Source organism: Giraffa tippelskirchi, chromosome 7, assembly GCF_054371585.1.
Source record: "Giraffa tippelskirchi isolate mGirTip1 chromosome 7, T2T-mGirTip1v1.2.pri, whole genome shotgun sequence".
In the NCBI taxonomy this organism is placed as follows: Eukaryota; Metazoa; Chordata; class Mammalia; order Artiodactyla; family Giraffidae; genus Giraffa; species Giraffa tippelskirchi.
In genome coordinates, this window is record NC_137281.1 from 68,072,114 (window position 1) to 68,094,948 (window position 22,835).

The 22,835-nt window shown below is 43.2% G+C and overlaps 1 protein-coding gene across 3 annotated transcripts in view; it reads left to right on the plus strand.

Moving 5' to 3' along the window:
* Positions 1–22,835, plus strand: part of MCC (MCC regulator of Wnt signaling pathway) — a 488,688-nt gene that overhangs the window by 359,685 nt on the left and 106,168 nt on the right. For 2 of the 3 annotated variants that reach the window (XM_081505689.1, XM_081505690.1), the window contains one exon: positions 5,659–5,772. The exons of the other annotated variant lie outside the window; for it this stretch is intronic. In XM_081505689.1, the coding sequence (XP_081361815.1) occupies positions 5,659–5,772 (114 nt within the window). The remainder of the gene's footprint in view (positions 1–5,658; positions 5,773–22,835) is intronic. 3 annotated transcript variants of the gene reach the window in all.

Below are 22,835 nucleotides of genomic sequence, written 5' to 3' on the forward strand. Positions count from 1 at the left end.
AACTATTAATGTTATGACTTACTACTATCACATTGCCTAGGTTTCTTAAAATATTCCCAGAGCTTGGCATTGGGGTTGTGAAGTGACTTTTATTAGGTAAAATGCAGAAATCACTTAGTGACTTAGTGTAGAACCTGTCAAAAATATGTGTTCAGCATATAGTGGGTTAACTATTGTTAATTTTAAATAAATTTTTTTAAGTCTGTTTCTTTTAGAAAGGAATATGTGTTCAGTAAAGGTCAGTTGCCCTTACTTCTTCCCCTTTAAGGAAGAGAGCAGTTCACTAACTCTAAGAGGTTGGCTCTACCCACTGTCATCAGTTGCACATGAGCAAAACTTGTAAATACCTTGTAGCTGGAGGGCATCTGGCCCAGTTAGAAGGCCAGGATGGATGTTCCCGTCATCACTGGTGGGAAGGAAATAGATTCCCCGGTGGTGAATGGCTTACAGGAGCGTGTTATGTCGGCAGACCAAGGACAGGACAGTGAGCTGACCTGCCCACGCAGTGGGGGAGGGCCAGCCCGGCCGTGTCACCCTTACTGCTCCAAGGTCTTTGGATGGAAATTGGAGGTGAACTCATCGCTCTGTTTCAGGTGAAACTGTGGAAGCCTTTGGTCCCTTTGACGGCAGTGTCATAAAAGAGCAGACCCAGGTCCCAGAAAGATGGATAAAATGTTGACCTGGAGTTTGACAGCCTCGATCCCCATTCTGGGACCCTTTCACCCACTGTGGTCCTTGGGAAAAATACTTGTTCCTAGCACATAGGGAATCATAGCCTCCTTGTAGGCCAGTGGTGGGCTGTGATGGAGACCCGGTCAGGTAATGCATAGGAGGGTGCCAAGTGATCAGGAAAGAGCCAGCATGTGTTCTGTTGTTTTTATTGCCAGTCGTAGCAAGATGAAGAAGCACCGTATAACCATGAACACACAGCGAGGCTCCTGGGGGCTCATTAGAGTCACTGTGTTGCTGGCTTAAAAGGGCGTCTTAGGAAGTGGGAAGCCCTTTGTCTCCTGGCTAAAGGCTAACGGGCAGCACATCTCGCCCCGGAGCCCAGGAGCAGCACCAAGGCGCTGCACGCTCCCCGGTTAGTGCCCAGCAGCTGGACACCTTATCTGTCAGAGGCTACGCAAGCTTGTCTTTACCGCCAGCTGAACTGTGAAGTGTTAGTCAAGTAATGTCTCATCCAAAAATAACAACCATTTTGACAGTTGTCTTGAAGCCAGATTTCCAGGTGGTTTACTTTCATTTGGATACACACTGTAAATGAATGTGAAGCTGGGCTCAAAACAGGTTAGGGAATCAGAATCTTTTATCTCCAGAAATATGAAGTATGTGTGGATTTGTAACCTTCACATGCTAGACCCAAAATTGTATAAGGAAGTGTCATGGTCCCATTGCAATACTGCTGAAAGGCCTTGGGTTAAAATTTCACAGAGAATTAAGAGGCATGAGAGTCAGCTCTTTAAGCCTTGGGATTTCAGCAGAATCCACAAACCAGCTGCGGCCTCTCGTTCCTGTGCTGTTAACCACCAGGAAGTGTGCCTCCAAGACAGGACTGTGTTACTTCCTCGTATGAACGTACCTCTCACTACCTAGAGGGAAGCTTAGTCTGAGAAGGTTGTTGACTTGAAATTTGGTGACTTAGAAGGTGGCAGGGAAAGAGGACGTGCATGTTTGTCGAGTGCTTACTTGGTTCCAGACACTGCTGGTCACTTGGCTTCACATGCTGTGCTGGTCATTTCATCAGCTGTTCAAAGACAATTCAACAAGTAACAAATGAGATGTGAACCCAAGTTTATCTGGTTCTTTGTAAATTAATCCACTTCATTTTCAAGAATATCTCCACATAATAGTGGTCTATTCAGCAGAGGTTCTGTTCTTGCTATTGTGTTATGAAGTCTGGACTTAGGCAATTCCGAGCTGGTAGGGTCTACACAGTTGTTAGGGATTCAGGCACCTTCCACTGCCTAGAGTGTGCACCTCATCTTTCTGAAACAAGATGGCTGCTGGAGCTCCATCCGTCATGTTAACATACCAAGCAACAAAGCTGGAGGAAGAGAAAAACATGACCTCCCTCAAAAAGATTTTCCGAGAACTCCCATATACCTCGGCTTCTGTCTCCTTAGCTAGAACTTTGTCCCGTGGCTACACGTAGCTCCAACTGCGAAGGAGCCTGTGAACTGGGATATTTTAACTGGTCAGGAGTGTGACCAATCAAAAAGCAGGATCTTGTTCCTGAACATTAAGAGAAAGGTGTGTTGGGGAAGAGACTAGCAGACTCCAAACATCATATATTTTCTTGCTCTCTTACGCTGGGAATGGAACTTGGCCCATACTCAGTCATGGGGGTGAGAGAGGGGTTGGTCAGCCTGATCCTTAGCAACTCATCTTGCAACTTGTGGGCAAACTTTTTTCCCCACTGCACCTCCCAGCCTTTGTAGTTAGCTTCTGCTAAACATGTAGTGACAGTAAGCAATGTGTGTCTATTCTACCTGATTTAAGTTTTGCCTTCTATCAGAATTGCTGGTGGACAGGGAGAGAAAATGCAGCAGGGAAGGAAAATAGAAAACCTCTATGGTTTTTATGCTACAACCTTCACCTGCAGAAGACGCTATCACAACTCTTGTTTCTTCAACACAGAAGCCTCTTTCTCCTAAAAAAGAAAAACAAAAATATATTAAAAATTATCCCAAAAGGGTTTGAAACCACCAAGAGGCTTCCACCAAAGAGTTAGAATGCCATCTTTCTAGTTTATTTTTCTGTTATATATTCATCTGAGTTTTTTTCTCAAAATATCTTTTTTAAAAAGCTTTTTATTTTGTATTGGGGTATAGCCAATTAACAATAGTGTGATAGTTTCAGAGAAGGAAATGGCAACCCACTCCAGTGTTCTTGCCTGGAGAATCCTGTGGACAGAGGAGCCTGCTGCGCTGCTGTCCATGGGGTCGCACAGAGTCAGACAAGACTTAGCAGCAGCAGCAGCAGTAATAGCTTCAGGTGAACAGCAAAGGGACTCAGCCATACATAGACAGCTGTCTATTACCCTGCAGACTCCCCTCCCATTCAGGCTGCCACATAACATTGAGGAGAAATACTGTAAGTAAAGTATTAATTCAAATTAAACTGAACATTACTGTCACGTACAACACTGTGAAGTGAGGAAAGGGCACCCGTGGCCTCGGTTCTCGTGCTAAGTTCTCCATGAGACTTGAGGTCAGCAAGTCAGTCTCTGGGTTTCAGATCCTCACCTACAGATGTGGGAGACGTCATGTGCCAAGGGCCTGCCCCACTCAGACGTCTGTGGTCATGACACATGACACTGTCTGCAAAACAGGTGGGATCACAGAGCTAGCATCCAGTCCAGATGGTTCTTAGTTTGGAGTTCATCAGTAGACTTCAGAGTGCATCATTGTGTTAATGAGGGGAACACGTGCATAAACACCAAGTTTAGACTCCTCTCTAGAAGAAAGGCCTATCCCATTCATGAGATTCTTGAGGAATCTTCAAGTTAAGAACCACTGATCTAGTCTCATTTCACGGATAGGCATTTTCCAACCAGGGAAGTGAAGAGACTCTTTCCACAAGCACATCTGATGGATCCTCTGGCCATTTGGAAAGCTGGTGTTATTGTCTCTAAGTCCGTGACTCACCTCCTCAGCCGCGTCCCACTGAACCTCCTCTGCCCCTGTACTGTGGTGGAGATAACATCTCTGTTGGTCTCCCCATCTGGGCCCAGTTCGTAAGGTCTCTGTGGCCTATATAGTCTCCTCTGTCAGCTTTTCCCCCCTGAAACTCCCCCACAATTCCTGTGAGCAGCCCTTTGGCCCAGAAGTAAGAGGGGAGATAGACGAGAGAGGAGGTCTGTCTAGGCTCACATAGTTGGGATTCTTGTTTCCACTCCCTTATTTCTTAAAGAACACATGAGCTCTTCATGTATTTCATCCTGCTTGTCAAAGGTGAGGAGGTGAGTCTTCTCCCAAGACAGCAAATAATTGCGTGACAGACCACAGTGTCTGTCGCAGAAGGAACATTCTCATATTGACCGTTCAAACACAGAAGGGGGAACCTAGCTATGCAAGGGAGTGAATTTGCGTCCCTCTCCCCACACTGGGAGCCAAAATGCCTCCCAAAAATTGTACAATGGGGACACTGTGGTATCTGTGCTGAGAATTCATCACACAAACCCTGTGTCTGAAACCTAAAGTGACCTTTTCTGAGCAGCCTTAGCCCTGCATGAGAAGACAAATAACCGCCAGATGGCCTGACATTTCCTTTTTTAAATTTCAAGGATTCTTGATTTCAACTCTTTTATTGATCTGTTGGTTTGCAGCCCCCATGCAATTAAGTGAAGTCGCATTCACGGTTGTGGTCATCTCACAAACAACTGCTATGAAACCCTAGCTCTGCCCTGCATCTCCTTCTCAGCTATGCACTCTCCCCCAAGCCTCCCAAGCCCCCACATAGTGTACAGAGACAGGCTGCAGAAAAAAGCCTCTTTCTAAACCTGAAATTAAGATCTTTGAAGTGGAGTTGTATACTGCTGCAGTGTCCATCTTGTAAGGTCACATATATCTACTCACTCTGGACTTTAGAGCCTCCTGGCAGAAGCTACAAAATTCCTATAAAGAGGGAGTGTATGCTCTGATAGTCCTCACTGACCCAAGTGTCACATCTGTTGAGCTCCACCCAGGATCAACAGTGAAGACAGAGAAGCAGTGCCTCAGGGCAGGGAAGGTGGGAAGGTGCTGCTGGGAGCGTGGTTGAACAGATGTTAATGAGAGCCCAGCCGGCTGCCTGCACAGCCGCAGCAGGCATGTGTGTGGTGAGCGTGTGTGCATCCCAAGCTCAATGGGCACAACCTGAAAGCGGAGCAGGTTGAGATCCTGGAAGTGCATGGTGCACTCGCTCATCTGCTGAGGAACTTTCTTTCTCACTCTGCTTATTCTGAGAGGGTTGGCTGGGAAACAAAGGTACGGCAAGGGATTCTCAGTTTCTCTCGCCATAACATGATTTATCAGAGCTCTGGTTGTGCTCTGAGAGGCCAGAAGCATCATCTAGTCTTCCAGACTGTCTGGGGGCAATGAGGAAGGAGGGGGCCTGGCCAGAAAGTTAATGGGTCAACCTGAGGAGGAAAGCATCGGAAACAATGAGCTCTCGCATTTTTTTCTTACTACTCAGCCCCTTGGGCTGTCTGGACACATGGCAATATCAGTGATTGAATTTGAAAAAAATTGAATTGCTCCATTCAACTTGCATATTTTCCCAAAGGTAAAAGTTAATTTGATCCTGCCTTTGCCTTGCTTCTTGAGAATCAGGCAGTCCACACCCGCGCTTAATCTCGTCCTTGCTGAGTAATTCGGGGAAAGCCCGTAGGACGAGCAGCTTTGCTCCCTGTTTAATTAGACCATCCCGAATTAGGTTCTACTGCCCACACTTAACAGTGTCCTCCCTGTTACATTCAGGGTGACCAGATAACCCAGCTTGGCGGTTAGACTCCTGATTTCTGTCCATTGTCCCCTGAGATTAATATCACCCAAGGTGTCTGGTTGCAGATGACACCTTTTCTTTGTGATCACACTAATTACAGGGAATGAAGGGACAGAAGTGAGTTTCTGCCGAAGGGTCTAACCTTGTGCTCCTTTCCTCCTGTCACTGCAGCTCCACTTGGCAGCCCTGGCGTCACTCAAGGGAGATATAGTGGAGCTTAATAAACGTCTGCAGCAAACGGAGCGGGAACGGGACCTTCTGGAAAAGAAGTTGGCCAAGGCACAGGTGAGGGGTCTGGAAAGGGTCTCTTTGTTGTTGGTTTTTTTTTTTTTATTGTTTAAGATAAAACAGATATAGAAATCCCCACAATACAAATATTGCTTAATGATTGAACATCTTCATAACCACTGTCCAGGTAACGAGTTAAAACCTGCTGGTCATCCCAGGAGTCCATCCTTCTGCATCATCCCAACCCACTTTCCCTGCCCCCAGGGTGACCACTACCATGACGCTTACAGTCGTGTTTCCTGCTTCGTGACAGTCTGTCGCAGGAGTTTGTATGTCCCTAGACAGTGCAGTTTTGTCTTGCCCATTTGAAAACTACGTGTTTACTTTGAACCTCTCAGTCCACAGGTTTTCCCTTCATTCTTTATTGGCTTTACACTTAATCTGTTAAAAGCTGGCCGTCTGACCTACAGAGTTTCCCACAGTCCAGATGTTGCTGATTGCTCACCCATGGCGCAGTTCACTGTCTTCCTCTGTCCTCTTTATTTCCTGCAAAATGGCCCTGGATCCCTGAGACTCAGTCAGATCAATGGTCAGTCCCTTTGGCGAGACTGTAAAAGGCATTTGTTTTTCCGCTGGGGAGCACATCATAGCAGGTTGGCCAAAAAGTCCGTTCGGGTGTTTTCCACATTAGGGAAAACCCCAAACAAACTTTCTGGCCAACCCAATATCTGGTTGTTTTGTCTTTAGAGATGTTAGCAGCTATATTGACACTCAGTGCCAAAGTTCACTGGTGCATCAGGACTTTACAAAATCATAGTATTTTATTTCTGCCATTTCTTTATCAGTTATTAATTGGAATACTTTTATAGAGACATTTCCCATCATCTATGATTTATTCAAACAGTGGTATAGTTCATAAAGGAAAAGTAGAATCAATACTTCATTCTTTTCATTTAACATTTTTCAAGATAATGAATTGATGACCCATGATCTTCTGAAAGTGCCCAATTATTAAAAAAAATATATATATGAACTTAGGGGTTTAAGCATATTTGGATCTGTCCTTTGTAATTATTTTCCTTGTAGAAACTCAAAGTTTACTCCTTGGCCAGTAAGAACCTCTTCACGTGGCTCCTGAATCTTTTGACACTAGCCTAGTAATGATTCCAGGATTATCTAGTACATTTCTCCCCCCAAACCTGGAATTAAGCATTCTGCAAATAGACCTGGTTTTTCTTTGTAGAAAATGGTATTTCAAGACTGCAGTCTGGGTGCTAAGGGTGCCTACTGCTTCCAGACTGGTCCTTGTTTTCAGGCTTCTTTTATAAACATAGCCAGGGAATTATTTATCTATATAAGTATTTATAAATTTTAAGATAAAATACCTTAGATGCTCATATTAATCTCTCCAATTTAAATTCAAATCACAGGGTTCTTCTACTTCGATTCTGTACTTTATTTGTATCTCCTTTCTTTCACGCTCAAAATGTTAGTTCGAGAGACTTCCCTGGTGGTCCACTGGTTAAGACTCTGTGCTCCCGCTGCAGGGGGTATGGTGGTTGGGGATCTAAGATCCCATGTGCAGCCAAAAATACATAAACAAAAAATAATCTTAGTTTTTAAGTTTACAGAGGATGATTGGACAAGAATATTCCATAATTACTGGTTTACTTTATTCTGTATTATATACAGTCTCAAAATAATAATAATCATATTGCCATAACAAATATAGTTACTGAAAAGCCTTTTGCATTATGCTTTCATCATTCCCACAGTTTTTTGCAATCGCACTACATCCACACCTTCTGACTATATGCTGGTTACATCTTTCACTGTTTCTCCTCTTAGTCCTCATTTAGTCTTCTACAAGTAAATTATACATTTAATGTTTACGATGGTCTTAATGTCAACATCCTTCTGTTTGTTTAATGCCTGAAGCTTGCTTTCTAGTAGAGCTCCTCAGGGAGGACTCACAGGAATTATCTTCACCAGCTTCTTGCTTTTTAATAATGATTTATCTCTGCCCTCTATAATTGAAAGGCATTCCTCCTGGATATAAAACCCTTGACTCATCTTTTCTTTACCTGAGTATGTTTCTTTGTTCTCTTTTGACAAAGAGTGTTGCTCTCAAAGTTTCCCAGCAATTCACCTCTGTTTCCCTCAAAAGACTGTTACTTACTGTAGACATTGATAGCATTTCTTTCTCTTTCGTTCTCTCTTTTTCTTTCTTTCCCCCTTTTTCCCTCCGTTCCTCCCTCCCTTCTGGTAATTTTACTAGAGGAACTCTTATTTTCAGTCATTCTGGTTTTGTATTCTCACATTTTCTGTGTTTTCTCTTGCTTATATTTTGAAATCTTTCTTTAATTTCAGAGCCTTTTTTAAATTATAATATTGGATATTTTGTTCCCTTGCCTTTTTCTTTATTCAAGGGTGTTTACTGTTTATGTCTTCGATCTTCTTTGCCTGTCTTCAGTACCTCAGTGTCTCAAATTCTCTGTATCTCAGTCTCCATCTTCTGTTTTTCTTAGGCCTTGTATGATGTATTTATTCCCTCCTTTCTGCCTTCTGGCATAGTTTTTTTTTCCTGCATTTTTATTTCATTTCTTGTGCGTACTTTATTACCTTCTTTCTGAATTTTTCTAATTTTGAATTACATTCTTCCGTGTTCTATGTCATTTCATCTTTTTGAAGTCTTTTGGCTAATTTTGAGATGGTAGTCTATTGTTTGAGACTTTTTGTGACAGAAGAGGTTCTCTATTTTGTGGCATGCTTTCATGGTTTATAGAGATATTATTTTGCTCTTTTTTTCCTTTCTTCTTTCTAATAACTTGATGTAGAATTTGCTCTCGGTACTGTTCTGTTTTTCATTTTTATGTGATAAATAGCTTTTTATTAACTTTTAAGAGGCAGAGTTGAAAATGGCCTTTTTAAGTTTGTAGAGGTTAGTCTTCTGTTGTTTCCTCATCTTCACAGGTCATTCTGCTTTCTGACACTACCTAGCTCTATCCCCTCTCCCGCTTCTTTCTAGTTCTGTTCTTTCCTTTTTCTCTATCCTGCCATCCTGTTCAATTTTGATCCTACTCCCAGCTGTTTCTCCTCCTGGCAGGGAATCCTGGGACCAGTCTGAAAAGTCCGTAGGGAATAGTGCTTTCGGCTTTTCAGCTCTTACTGTGGGTCCCTTGCTCACTCCCTCTGGGCTCAGGCAAACCCCTGCCACTTGGCCCCCCTCACTTCCTGGTGTATTTGTTGTTGTTCAGTTGCTCAGTCATGTCTAACTCTTGGCAGTGAACTGCAGCACACCATGCATCCCTGTCCTCCACTATCTCCTGGAGTTTGCTCAGATTCATGTCCATTGAGTCAGTGATGCCATCCAAACATCTCATTCTGTCGCCCCCTTCTCCTTTTGCCTTCGATCTTTCCTGGCATCAGGGTCTTTTCCAATGAGTCGACTATTTGCATCAGATGGCCAAAGTATTCAAACTTCAGCTTTAGCGTCAGTCCTTAATGAGTATTCAGGATTGATTTACTTTAGAGTTGACTAATTTGATCCCATTGCAGTCCAAGGAACTCTCAAGAGTCTTCTCCAGCACCACAATTCTAAAACATCAATTCTTTGGTGCTCAGCTTTGTTAATGCTCCAACTCTCACATCCATACAGTTCAGTTCAGTTCAGTTCAGTCGCTCAGTCGTGTCCGACTCTTTGCGACCCCATGAATTGCAGCATGCCAGGCCTCTCTGTCCATCACCAACTCCCGGAGTCTACCCAAACCCATGTCCATCAAGTCGGTGATGCCATCCAACCATCTCATCCTCTGTCGTCCCCTTCTTCTCCCGCCCCCTATCCTACCCAGCATTAGGGTCTTTTCCAATGAGTCAACCCTTTGCATGAGGTGCCCAAAGTATTGGAGTTTCAGCTTCAACATCAGACCTTCCAATGAACACCCAGGATTGATCTCTTTTAGGATGGATTGATTGGATCTCCTTGCAGTCCAAGGGACGCTCAAGAGTCTTTTCCAACACCACAGTTCAAAAGCATCAATTCTTCGGCGCTCAGCTTTCTTCACCGTCCAACTCTCACATCCATACATAACCATTGGAAAAACTATAGCCTTGACTAGACGGACTTTTGTTGGCAAAGTAATGTCTCTGCATTTAAATATGCTATCTAGGTTGGCCATAACCTTCCTTCCAAGGAGTAAGCGTCTTTTAATTTCATGGCTGCAATCACCATCAGCAGTGATTTTGGAGCCCCCAAAAATAAAGTCTGACACTGTTTCCACTGTTTCCCCATCTATTTCCCATGAAGTGATGGGACCAGATGCCACGATCTTAGTTTTCTGAACGTTGAGGTTTAAGCCAACTTTTTCACTCTCCTCTTCCACCTTCATCAAGAGGCTCTTCAGTTCTTCTTCACTTTCTGCCATAAGGGTGGTGTCATCCGCATATCTGAGGTTATTGATATTTCTCCCAGCAATCTTGATTCCAGCTTGTGTTTCTTCCAGCCCAGCGTTTCTCATGATGTACTCTGTATATAAGTTAAATAAGCAGGGTGACAATATACAGCCTTGACGTACTCCTTTGCCTATTTGGAACCAGTCTGTTGTTCCATGTCCAGTTCTAACTGTTGCTTCCTGACCTGCATACAGGTTTCTCAAGAGACAGGTCAGATGGTCTGGTATTCCCATCTCTTTCAGAATTTTCCACAGTTTATTGTGATCCACACAGTCAAAGCCTTTGGCATAGTCAATAAAGCAGAAATAGATGTTTTTCTGAAACTCTCTTGCTTTTTCAATGATCCAGCGGATATTGGCAATTTGATCTCTGGTTCCTCTGCCTTTTCTAAAACCAGCTTGAACATCTGGAAGTTCACGGTTCACGTATTGCTGAAGCCTGGCTTCAGAATTTTGAGCATTACTTTACTAACATGTGAGATGAGTGCAATTGTGCGGTAGTTTGAGCATTCTTTGGCATTGCCTTTCTTTGGGATTGGAACGAAGACTGACCTCTTCCAGTCCTGTGGCCACTGCTGAGTTTTCCAAATTTGCTGGCATATCGAGTGCAGCACTTTCACAGCATCACCTTTGAGGATTTGAAATAACTCAACTGGAATTCCATCACCTCCACTAGCTTTGTTCGTAGTGATGCTTTCTAAGGCCCACTTGACTTCACATTCCAGGATGTCTGGCTCTAGGTGAGTGATCACACCATCGTGATTATCTGGGTCGTGAAGATCTTTTTTGTACAGTTCTTCTGTGTATTCTTGCCACCTCTTCTTAATATCTTCTGCTTCTGTTAGGTCCATACCATTTCTGTCCTTTATCGAGCCCATCTTTGCATGAAATGTTACCATGGTATCTCTAATTTTCTTGAAGAGATCTCTAGTCTTTCCCAATCTGTTGTTTTCCTCTATTTCTTTTCACTGATCCGCTGAGGAAGGCTTTCTTATCTCTCCTTGCTATTCTTTGGAACTCTGCATTCAGATGGGAATATCTTTCCTTTTCTCCTTTGCTTTTCACTTCTCTTCTCTTCCAAGCTATCTGTAAGGCCTCCTCAGACAGCCATTTTGCTTTTTTGCATTTCTTTTCCATGGGGATTTTCTTGATCCCTGTCTGCTGTACAATGTCACGAACCTCTGTCCATAGTTCATCAGGCACTCTGTCTATCAGGTCTAGACCCTTAAACCTATTTGTCACTTCCACGGTATACTCATAAGGGATTTGATCTAGGTCATACCTGAATGGTCTAGTGGTTTTCCCTACTTTCTTCAATTTAAGTCTGAATTTGGCAATAAGCAGTTCATGATCTGAGCCACAGTCTGCTCCCGGTCTTGTTTTTGCTGACTGTATAGAGCTTCTCCATCTTTGGCTGCAAAGAATATAATCAATCTGATTTCGGTGTTGACCATCTGGTGAGGTCCATGTGTAGAGTCTTCTCTTGTGTTGTTGGAATAGGGTGTTAGCTATTACCAGTGCGTTCTCTTGGCAAAACTCTATTAGCCTTTGCCCTGCTTCATTCTGTACTCCAAGGCCAAATTTTCCTGTTACGCCAGGTGTTTCTTGACTTCCTACTTTTGCATTCCAGTCCCCTATAATGAAAAGGACATCTTTTTTGGGTGTTAGTTCTAAAAGGTCTTGTAGGTCTTCATAGAATCGTTCAACTTCAGCTTCTTCGGCATTACTGGTTGGGGCATAGACTTGGATTACCGTGATATTGAATGGTTTGCCTTGGAAACGAACAGAGATCATTCTGTTGTTTTTGAGATTGCATCCAAGTACTGCATTTTGGACTCTTTTGTTGACCATGATGGCTACTCCATTTCTTCTAAGGGATTCTTGCCCACAGTAGTAGATATAATGGTCATCTGAGTTAAATTCACTCATTCCAGTCCATCTTAGTTCGCTGATTCCTAAAATGTCGACGTTCACTCTTGCCATCTCCTGTTTGACCACTTCCAATTTGCCTTGATTCATGGACCTAACATTCCAGGTTCCTATGCAATATTGCTCTTTACAGCATCGGACTTTGCGTCTGTCACCAGTCACATCTACAGTTGTGTATCGTTTTTGCTTTGGCTCCATCCCATCATTCTTTCTGGAGTTATTTCTCCACTGATCTCCATTAGTATATTGGGCACCTACTGACCTGGGTAGTTCATCTTTCAGTGTCCTATCTTTTTGCCTTTTCATACTGTTCATGGGGTTCTCAAGGCAAGAATACTGAAGTGGTTTGCCATGCCCTTCTCCAGTGGACCACAATCTGTCAGACCTCTCCACCATGACCCATCCGTCTTGGGTGGCCCCACACGGCATGGCTTAGTTTCATTGAGATAGACAAGGCTGTGGTCCGTGTGATCAGATGAGCTAGTTTTCCCTCTCGGCCGCCGCCCCCGGCCCCTGGGTCCCGGCCCGGCCTAGCCCCTCTCGGCCGCTGCCCCCGGCCCCCGGCCCGGCCTGGCCCCTCTCGTCCGCCGCCCCCGGTTACTTGTACATCCATACAGGACTACCGGAAAAGCCATAATTTTGACTATATGGATGTTTGTCAGCAAAGTGATGTCTCTGCTTTTTAATACACTGTCTAGGTTTGTCATAGCTTTTCTTCTAAAGAACAAGCATCTTTAAATTCCGTGGCTGCAGTCACTGCCCGCAGTGATTTTGGAGCCCAAGAAAATAAAATTTGTCACTGCTTCCACTTTTCCCCCATCTGTTTGCCGTAAAGTGATGGGACTGTATTCCATGATCTTAGTTTTTCTAATGCTGAGTTTCAAGCCACCCTTCTCACTGTCCTCTTTCACCCTCATACTCACTGGTTATTTTGGGGGTTTCCAGTTCTCACATCCGTCAGTGTTGTTTCTTCTCTCTGCTTCTGCCCACACAGGCACCATTCAGGTCTTGTGGATGCTATTGGTTTGTCCCTACCTGCTTCTGTTTCATTGTTCAGAGGATACCATACCTCCAAGCATTTATCTTTGATGTGTAGGTTCTCTATTTTTGTGTGGGAATTCAGAGAGATTAAAAATCAGGCTGATGACAATCAGTCTAGAATGACCTATGGCAAGTTTTGAAAACTCATGTCTCATAATCTTAGACTGTTCGAGTAAGGAGGAAAGACCCTTTGTACTTGAGATAGTCTACTTCCACATTTGACAGGCAACCCAGAGAGGTTAACTTGCTTACCCAAGGTCAAATGAACAGCCTAGCCCAGAGCCAAGACAAGGCCACCAGTGTTCTTTTCTCACAGAAGATGTTACAGGGACAGAAATTTTCAATTTTTACTTTGGTGAAAACTTTATTTGAAATATTTTCCTTCTGATTATAAAAGTAAGAAATATGTGATAGAAAAAACCAGAAAGACAGTATTATAATTTTTAGTAGTGAATTCTGGTGAATTAAAACTTTTTAAAATCCTTTTTTTGTTATTGTTGCTTAAGGTTTCTTCTTTTGAGCAAGTGGTGTTTTTTTTGTTTGTTTGTTTTTTGCATTAAAGAAAAGAGTAGGATGATGTAACACCAACCATTATTAATAGTCTTTCTTGGTGAGAACTTTTTTTTAGAAAAAAGAAATTGTGAGTGCTTTTAACTGAAAGCTGGACCGTACCCCAGTCTTGAATTTTAAAAGATGCCCAGGAAGGTTTTTATTAAAATTTAAGTCTCAATGACAGAGCAGCTTGTGCAGAGGATGATAAGAGAAGCATGGGACACTTTTTGTCTGCTGCGTCAGAGATTGATTCAGCTTCCTTTTGGCTTACTTATGATCAAGACAATCCTATGTAATAGTTTTGATGGCTGGTTTTATCCCTGATAGTTACATCAAAGCACCATTAGTTGACTCTCTCTCTCTTGCATTCTTGCAGTAAATATATTTAAAAGTTACTCTCTGTTCTCTTCACTGGAAATGTCTTCCCAGTTCAGATACTAGGACCCAGTAAAGAACATGGGGAAAAAAAAGATCAAACTTGCCAGGCTCATACCTTTTATCAAGATGAGATTTATGCAAGAAAAATTAAGAACAAGGAAATGTTTGTGCTGTGCTTTCTGTGTTACACACCTTGGCAGGTGATTCATGTTTGAGGCTTTTTACCAGATGGTGGGAGAGTAAGTCTGTATATAAATGTCTATTCTGTGGCTTTCATAAGTTTTACCAGCTCTAAATATTATAGAACTATGATTAAAATGTAAAATATAAATGGTGCTTGTGTTCGCCAGACATAAACAAAGCATCATCTGTTGAGTAATTACTAATGGTGATACTAGAACTAGTTGAATAAAAGAAGGCTCATTATACATGGTCATAATTCGGTGAAATTTTAAAAATATTGGTGGAAAGGGAAGAGCTGATAAAAGGAACCCAATACCAATTTGATAGAGAAGGCAAAAGTGTGTCTGTATTAGTTTTCTATTGCTGTCTAACAAATCACCCTAAACTTACTGGCTTCAAATAACACACATTTATTCTCTCCTATGCATCAGGATCCAAGGCATGGCTTAGGTGGGTCTTGTGCAAGTTTTGCAGTCAAGGTGTTGTCAGAACTGAATGCTCTGAACTCTCTCAATACTCAGCTGGGGCAGAGTTCACCTCAGAGCTCACTCATGTCACTGGCAGAATTTCTTTCTGGGTATAGGATTCATGGCAGCTTGCTCCCTCAATGTCAGCAATGGAGAGAAGGAGCCTAGACTAAATCTTCTGGCAAGACAGTCTTATACAAAGAAATGCAATCATGGTGGAAACATCCCATCACTTTTGCTGCATTGTTTCAGTTGAAGGCAGGCACACATCCCACCCAGACTCAGTGAGATGGTATCACACAAAGCAAATGCAGGGATCACATGGGCACCTTAGTCTGATCACAGCCTCCTGGGGGATCTGATTAACAACGCTGCTCACTATTAATTAGTCTATACCAATGATGATCATCACCCCACTTCAGCTCTGTTCTGTGCCAGGCGGTATAGCAAGCATTCCACATGCTTTATCTCATCAAGTTCTCATAATGATCTCAGATAAAGATACCTTAACATTCCCATCTACAAATGAAGAAATTGAAGTTTGAGGAATTTGAGTATCTTGCCTGAGATTATGTAGCTAGAAAGCACCAAAAGTCAGGATTTGCTCTGGGTTTCGTGGGAATCCATAACTGGACTACGCAGCTTCCTGGTGGCTCAGTGGTAAAGAATCCGCCTGCCAAGCAGGAGACCCACGTTGGATCTCTGGGCTGGGAAGATCCCCTGGAGAAGGAAATGGCAACCCACTCCAGTATTCTTGCTTGGAGAGCCCCCATGGACAGAGGAGCCTGTCAGGCTACAGTCCCTACGGTCTCAAAGAGTCGGACACGACTTAGCTACTAAACAACAACAACATAGCCACATCAATCCTGTATTTTTTTTTAAGATGCCCAGGCTGCCCTGAGGATCTTAAGAAGGATAGGGAATAGGGCACATGTTAATTTAGTTTAAATATATCTACCCTTCTGAATCCAACAGGTGTTCAGAGATGTTCATACATTTGTACCAACATTAAACAGCATCTTGGGGCAGCCTGGTAGGAAACTGCCAAAGTTCATATATAGTACTGGTTTCATGCTTTCAGCATATTTTCTATGCATTTAGTATGCCAAAAATTATTTTTAGTAACTCCTTTTTTAAAAAGCACTACAGAAGGAGATAATAAAGCAAGCTTCTGAGCCCCTTTGAAATTGGTCAGTAGTAATAGAGTCCACCTTCTATTTCTGAGCTCTCTATCTTTAGGAAGCAAGTGTTCTGAATTTTTTCCTGCCTGCTTTTAGGAAGAAAACATACATAGTTTTCATTAAATGTAAAGGAGAGAGTGTTTTCTTTCATCTTTTTCTCCATATAAGATCCTAACAGAGGTCAGTTGGATGCCTTCTCCTTGCCAGGGTCTCTGTCCCCCCCATCCTTTCCCTACTGGTTTATACTCTTCAGTCCTATGCTCTGGCTGTTATGTTTTGTCAGTGATGTTGCCATTGGTCCTGAGTGTCTTTGTTTAGTTGGCCTGGCTCCGCACCCCACCCCTCAGGAGAACCTGGGCAAGGACTTTGAATGAGGATAGAAATATCCTGAATGGTATTACTTGCCATCAATCCAGTGTGATGTGAACCCCCTTCCCAGGATGGTAGAGAGGGTTAACAAATGAATGATAGCTTTGCATTTTTCAAGAATGGAGTTTATAATACCCTTAGGATTGACAGCTGAGACTAATATGATGATTAAAGATCAGTGGCCTCTGCAGAGTAAGATAAAACCCAGTAAAGAACATTAAGAAAACCATAAAGCTTCTTAGCATCACTGCATTGCACAGGATTTTTCCAACAAGGGCTCAAGTTCTCAGGCCAGTCTCTCTCAAGGCTGACTCACAGCTTTATCCCTGGGTTGTACCAATTGCAAAAATGAGCCTAAAGGATTTTATTCTTGATGGTTGTGATAATATTGCTTGCCTGTATTAAGCATTTTTGCATATAGACAGTTTCATGAATTTGTGTGGCTAGAGGCAAGTATTTATATAGGTTTTAAATTTGCTTCATCATCATGATACAAGAGCAGAAACCTAGAGAAAAAGCTCAGGGGATGTAGTAAGCACCAGATGAAATTTAGGAAAAGCAACATTCCATCCTCCCTAATTCCAATCTTCTTTTTCTTTTTTTTTCCTTTGCCTTTCAAACTGGAAGTCTGTAGTTGCAGGAAAACTCCAGGTTCTTTATGATATTGACCTCCAGAAATGCATGGCAGACAAGATGCTTCAAGCCAGGCTTTCTTGCTCTGCAATACTGTTGGATCAGTCAAAAATAGGTGGAAACCCCCGAATGTCCCTTTCTGTAATAATAGAAGAATAAACAGCAGTGTGTTGTTTGAAACTATTTTTTTGTTTTGGCCAGCTGAAATTGTGTGAGATGTTTCTGCACAGTAAGGAGGAGAAAGGAATCTCTCATTTGCAAGTTTTGCTAGAAGAAGCCGCCATTGCTTTCTGTTCAGAGAGTTGTTGCTGAGTAATTGACTTTGGCAACAGAAGCTGGCTTGGTGGGAGCTGGAGGGATTTAGAATTCCCTGCTTTATACCCCCTTGTCTCTACCTTTCTATTTTGGTGGTCCCCAGGGGTTGAGGAGAAAGCTGTGTGGGCTTCCTAGTTCCCCTCTGGTGTTGTCAGGCATAATGGTCAGGTTCCCTGGAGTCCACCGGAGGTGATTCAGGGTGGGAGACCAAGGGGGATCTCTCTGCTGCCACTTGAAATCATTTAGGTAAATGGTAAGGAGGAGATATGCCCACAAGTCGAGGAGCTGGGAGGGAGTAGAAGGGAGAAGACTGGCTGCAACAGCCTCGGCATACTCAGGAATCAAAGGATTTTGCAAGCATTCTGTTTGTTATCTGGGTTTTAATAAATAAATCAGTCCCTGTGCATTTATTCCATTTTCATCTATAAAATGATTGTATCATCAGGATATGCAATGATAACACATAACCCTAAATTGTCAGTGGCTTAAAATAGCCAAGGTTTATTTTTTGGCTTCTTTTTAGGAGCTTGCTGGGGCTGGCAGGAAACTGCAGTTTGGTCCTCATCCAGCCTCCCGAGCTGATAGCCTCTACTGTCTGGAGCGTTGTCAGCAGCCACAGCCAGGGGAAGGGAATATGGGAAAGCCTGCAGGAGTACCAAAAGGCTTCTAGGCTCATTGGACAAAACAAGTCATGTAGCCTTATCCAGCTTCAAGGGGGAGAAAAAGTATAATTCTATCACATGCATGGATAGAGGTGAACCAGAGTCTAGGTGGATGTCCCTGCCGGCTGCCACAGGGGTACTGATGCTTCTGTGATGCATGTCCCACATGGTCGTGGCAGGGCCCCACATACATGAGAAAATGCTGGGGGGAAGTGAGCATTATTTGAAAAAGGATTGTGTTCATGGATTATAAAAAACTGGGTACCTTTTCATCACTCTTTAGAAGTTTCTATAATGTACTTAAATTTGTAACTTAAAATCTAAGAATGTGTATAACCGTTAAGTAGTAATAGGAGTCATTCTCTTTTTTCTCTTTGGTTGTCATAGTTATATTACCTTCTTAAATGAGGCTTTACTGGGCTACCTGCCCATAGGTGACTCTTACATGGAGTTGCAGTACACAGTTTGACCTACCCTGTGTCCTTGAGAAACAGAAAAGCCGAAATCACCTCCTGTATTTAAAAAATACCCTTGAAAACTCAGGGTAGTGAGAGGCATGGGTCAGTAACTATATGGAGTGTGATGTTTGAACTGGGCTTCGCTTTGACAGGCCAGTCCTGCTTGTGTGGGAGCTCGCCAGAGCAGGAAAGCACTGATCGCTCACAGAATGCCTTTGTCTCTCCTGGGTGCCACCCACCCATGTTCCACTTTTCCTGCACGAAAGTGCCCCATTCCTGGGCTTGGCCTTGTGCAGCTTAATGGGAGCTGTTTAACAAGGATGTTTTGTTGAGTTCTTTTGTCTCCTGCAGGTGATAGCTTGTTTTGCCCTGTGCCGTTGCCCTTGTGGGAGTTGCTCCACTTTTCCCCACACCGCAGCTTAGAAATGCTCAAGGGTTTGTTTTTCACTAAGCTTGGAGAGCAGCGCTCCCACATATCTTGGACTGGGCATAACGAGTGTGCATGAAATGGGTGAAGCGTGGTTGACCAGATGCCTCAAGGGGATGTTGTCTGTAATGTCAACTGTGAGCTCTGTCTTTTTGGTCATTCATTCATCTAGAAGCTAGAAGCTTTGATGATGATTTCCCAGATTCTCTTTTCACTGAGAAAAGAATCTGTAGACTACCATCCTGCCATCACTTCTTCCTCACACCTTTCCACTTATTTCCCTTCTTCACCAGAAGAGAAATCTGCTCGGAAGCCACGACCACACTCTACTTCAAGGCAGACGTCACGGTGACACTCCCTATGGCACCCAGCTCGGTGTCTTAGACAGTTTGGAAAATCAAGACATATCTATTATTTTTGAGGAAGTATTAAATTATAGAGGCTTTCCACCATTTTGAAAAAAACATACTTATGGAAAAATATAGGAATGTAACCTGGATATCTTTGCCTTCAGCTGAGAAATTTTTTCCTCCAAGATGTTCTTGTATCTACTCCCAAACGAACCTCTGGGTTCCAAATAGATGTTAGGAATCTTTTCTCTCCTTTAAGCTACATGTTCTGGTCTGACTGAATCACTGGGCTTCCTGCTGTGTCTTGTTTGTATTCATACCCTCGGGGCGGACTTTGCAGTTAGACACGGAGTGGGAGGGAGGAGATGGTATGACACCAGCTGCTCTTGTTATCTGGGCACCAGCCATCTGTTCTCCCCACAGACTGGGCAGCCCCATGGGAGCTCACCTCTCAGGTAGCTCCTGACCATCCACAGGGATACCCAGAGTGGACTTAGCAGTTATCAGTTGATCCTCTGCCTTTTTCTTGCACATCTTCATTTTTAAGTAGATTTTGCAGTTTCATGTCCATTTTGGTGGTAGTAGTGGTGGTCTGTTGACCTGTAGAGACTGAAAGAGGAGGAATAAGTGGGGAATTTAACAGAGAGTTGAGAGTTCATGGAGTTTGTAAGGGGAAGCATTTCAAAGTAGTTTACAGCCCTAGAGAACTGAATGTGGAAAACCCCAGAGCAGGGACCAGCAAGATGGCAAAGTCATGGCATCAATGAGTTCTAGGTCAGACCAGTCATTATGTCATCATTATTGTAAGATTGGGAACTGGTGACCTTCATGAGAGCGTCAGATACATACACATATATACATACTACACACATGCCAACGCAGGCATGTACATGTGTGCACACACACTCACATACACAGTTTGAAGATGGGAATAAAGACCAGTCACAATCTCATAGATATTCTTCAGGAATGGAGAGACACAGTGTTCTGCTTTTAGTATGTTCCAGAGAAAGGAGAACCTTTTTCATTCACTGATAATTACTGTCTATGAGACACTGTCATTTTTTTGGACCTCCATTGTCCCTCTTAAAGTGTGATGGATCATGGATGATGGATGGAAAGGCATAACTTCATGGAAAGAGTATTCTTACAACTCTCAGGCCTCGGTTGTGTTTAAGAAAACATCCATAGAGATGGGATTTTCGCTTGTCCTTCCTCCTGGCCTCTGGAGTCCACTTACTTCCTGCATGTTGGACCTTGAGCAGACGTTTCGGGTTGTCATTAAGAACAGAAGTTCATGTTGCCATTTCTCTGAAAGTCACCTTCTCCCTAACGCCTGCAGTGCAGCTTCCTCAACCTTGTTGCCTCCAGTCTCACTTCTGAAGCACTGAGTAGCACCCAGGAAGTTACTACATAGTGTGATCGAAGTGATCAAGCTGTTGTTCGTACGTGTGGCTGCCAACATGTTTATCATACTTTCCTGAGTACTTCTGTTTCAATATTGACTTGGGCTTTTGTAGCATTCTGTCTATTTCTAAAGGCTTTCTGTCCCTGCCCAGTAGCTTCTGGGTTACACCCGTTGGGAGCCTGGCAGATTTATGGAGAGCAGAGAACATTGGAGGTAGTAGGTAAGAAGTCTTACCCTTGCCCACCTGCCACCAGCCCTGAAAGTGCAAAACTGGCAAGTACATGTGGCTCTTGGCATTACGAAAACCTTGCCAAAAATGAAATTAAAATTCCTCTGCTGGGCAGGAAATTAATCAGGGCTGAATGCAGTAGACAGAGACTCCTTGTTCAGAAGTGGGACTCCTTGTTCTGTCACTGACTAGTGTTTTATTATCATGTAAATGAAATTAAATGCACAGTGACTGATGGGTTGAGGAAGAAGGAGAGAAGTGAAAGAGATGAACAGGTTCCTTAGGATTTAAACTTGAGATGCAAAAACGTTTTTATAGCATCTGCTGCTTCTTAATCCATCAACTGCTGAGCAAGGGAAACTCCTCGGCTTCCTGATACACGGTGATTTATTCATCCCATCGCCCTCCTAGGCTCACCCACAGTGAGCCAGGCTGTGTGCCAGGTGTGAGGGCCAAGTCATGAAAACACCCAGCCCCTGCCTTCCTGGAGTTTATAGTCTGGTAAGAAAGGATACTGGAAAGCACTGTCTGCAAATAGCCAGCCAGATAAGAAATGGCGTCATAGAATCTAGGATTATTTGGTTGAAAAGTGGCTGAAGCGTATCCTACCAAACTACAGCAAAAAGGAGTGAATTGGTAAAAGGAAAAAGAGCAGCAGTACAGAACATGGCAAGAAAGCTCTGGAATAGAGGTACCGGGAACTGATGTACAGTCTTTCCAGGACCCTTAGTCAAGTGAATTGACTACATGCGATCTGCAATCCATTCACTCAAGATTCAGATTCTGAAAAGAAGGTTCAGTTCAGTCACTAGTCGCGTCTGTTTCTTTGTGACCCCATGGACTGCAGCACGCCAGGCCTCCCTGTCCATCACCAACTCCCGGAGATTACTCAAACTCATGTCCATCGAGTTGGTGATCCCATCCAACCATCTCATCCTCTGCCATCCCCTTCTCCTCCTGCCTTCAATCTTTCCCAGCATCAGGGTCTTTCCAATGAGTCAGTTCTTCGCATCAGCTGGCCAAAGTATTGGAGTTTCAGCATCAGTCCTTCCAATGAATATTCAGGACTGATTTCCTGTAGGTTTGACTAGTTTGATCTCCTTGCAGTCCAAGGGACTCTCAAGAGTCTTCTCCAACACCGCAGTTCAAAACCATCAGTTCTTCGGCACTCAGCTTTCTTTATAGTCCAACTCTCGCATCCATACATGACTACTGGAAAAACCATAGCTTTGACTGGACAGACCTTTGTTGGCAAAGTAATGTCTCTGCTTTTTAATACGCTGTCTAGGTTGGTCATAACTTTTCTTCCAAGGAGCAAGCATCTTTTAATTTCATGGCTGCAGTCACCATCTGCAGTGATTTTGGAGTCCACAAAAATAAACTCTGTCACTGGTTCCATTGTTTCCCCATCTGTTTGCCATGAAGTGATGGGACCGGATGCCATGATCTTAGTTTTCTGAATATTGAGTTTTAAGCCAGCTTTTTCACTCTCCTCTTTCACTTTCATCAAGAGGCTCTTTAGTTCCTCTTCACTTTCTGCCATAAGGGTGGTGTCATCTGCTTATCTGAGGTTATTGATATTTCTCCCAGAAATCTTGATTCCAGCTTGTGCTTCCTCCAGCCCAGCATTTCGCATGATGTACTCTGCATATAAGTTAAATAAGCAGGGTGACAATATACAGCCTTGACGTACTCCTTTCCCAATTTGGAACCCGTCTGTTGTTCCATGTCCAGTTCTAACTGTTGCTTCTTGACCTGCATACAGATATCTCAGGAGGCAGGTAAGGTGGTCTGGGAATTCCACCTCTTGAAGAATTTTCCAGTTTCTTGTGATCTACACAGTCAAAGGCTTTGTCATAGTCAATAAAGCAGAAGTAGATGTTTTTCCTGGAATTCTCTTGCTTTTTCTACAATCGAACGGACGTTGGCAATTTGATCTCTGGGTTCCTCTGCCTTTTCTAAATCCAGCTTGAACATCTGGAAGTTCGTGGTTCATGTACTGTTGAAGCCTGGCTTGGAGAATTTTGAGCATTACTTTGCTAGTGTATGAGATGAGTGCAATTGTGCAGTAGTTTGAGCATTCTTTG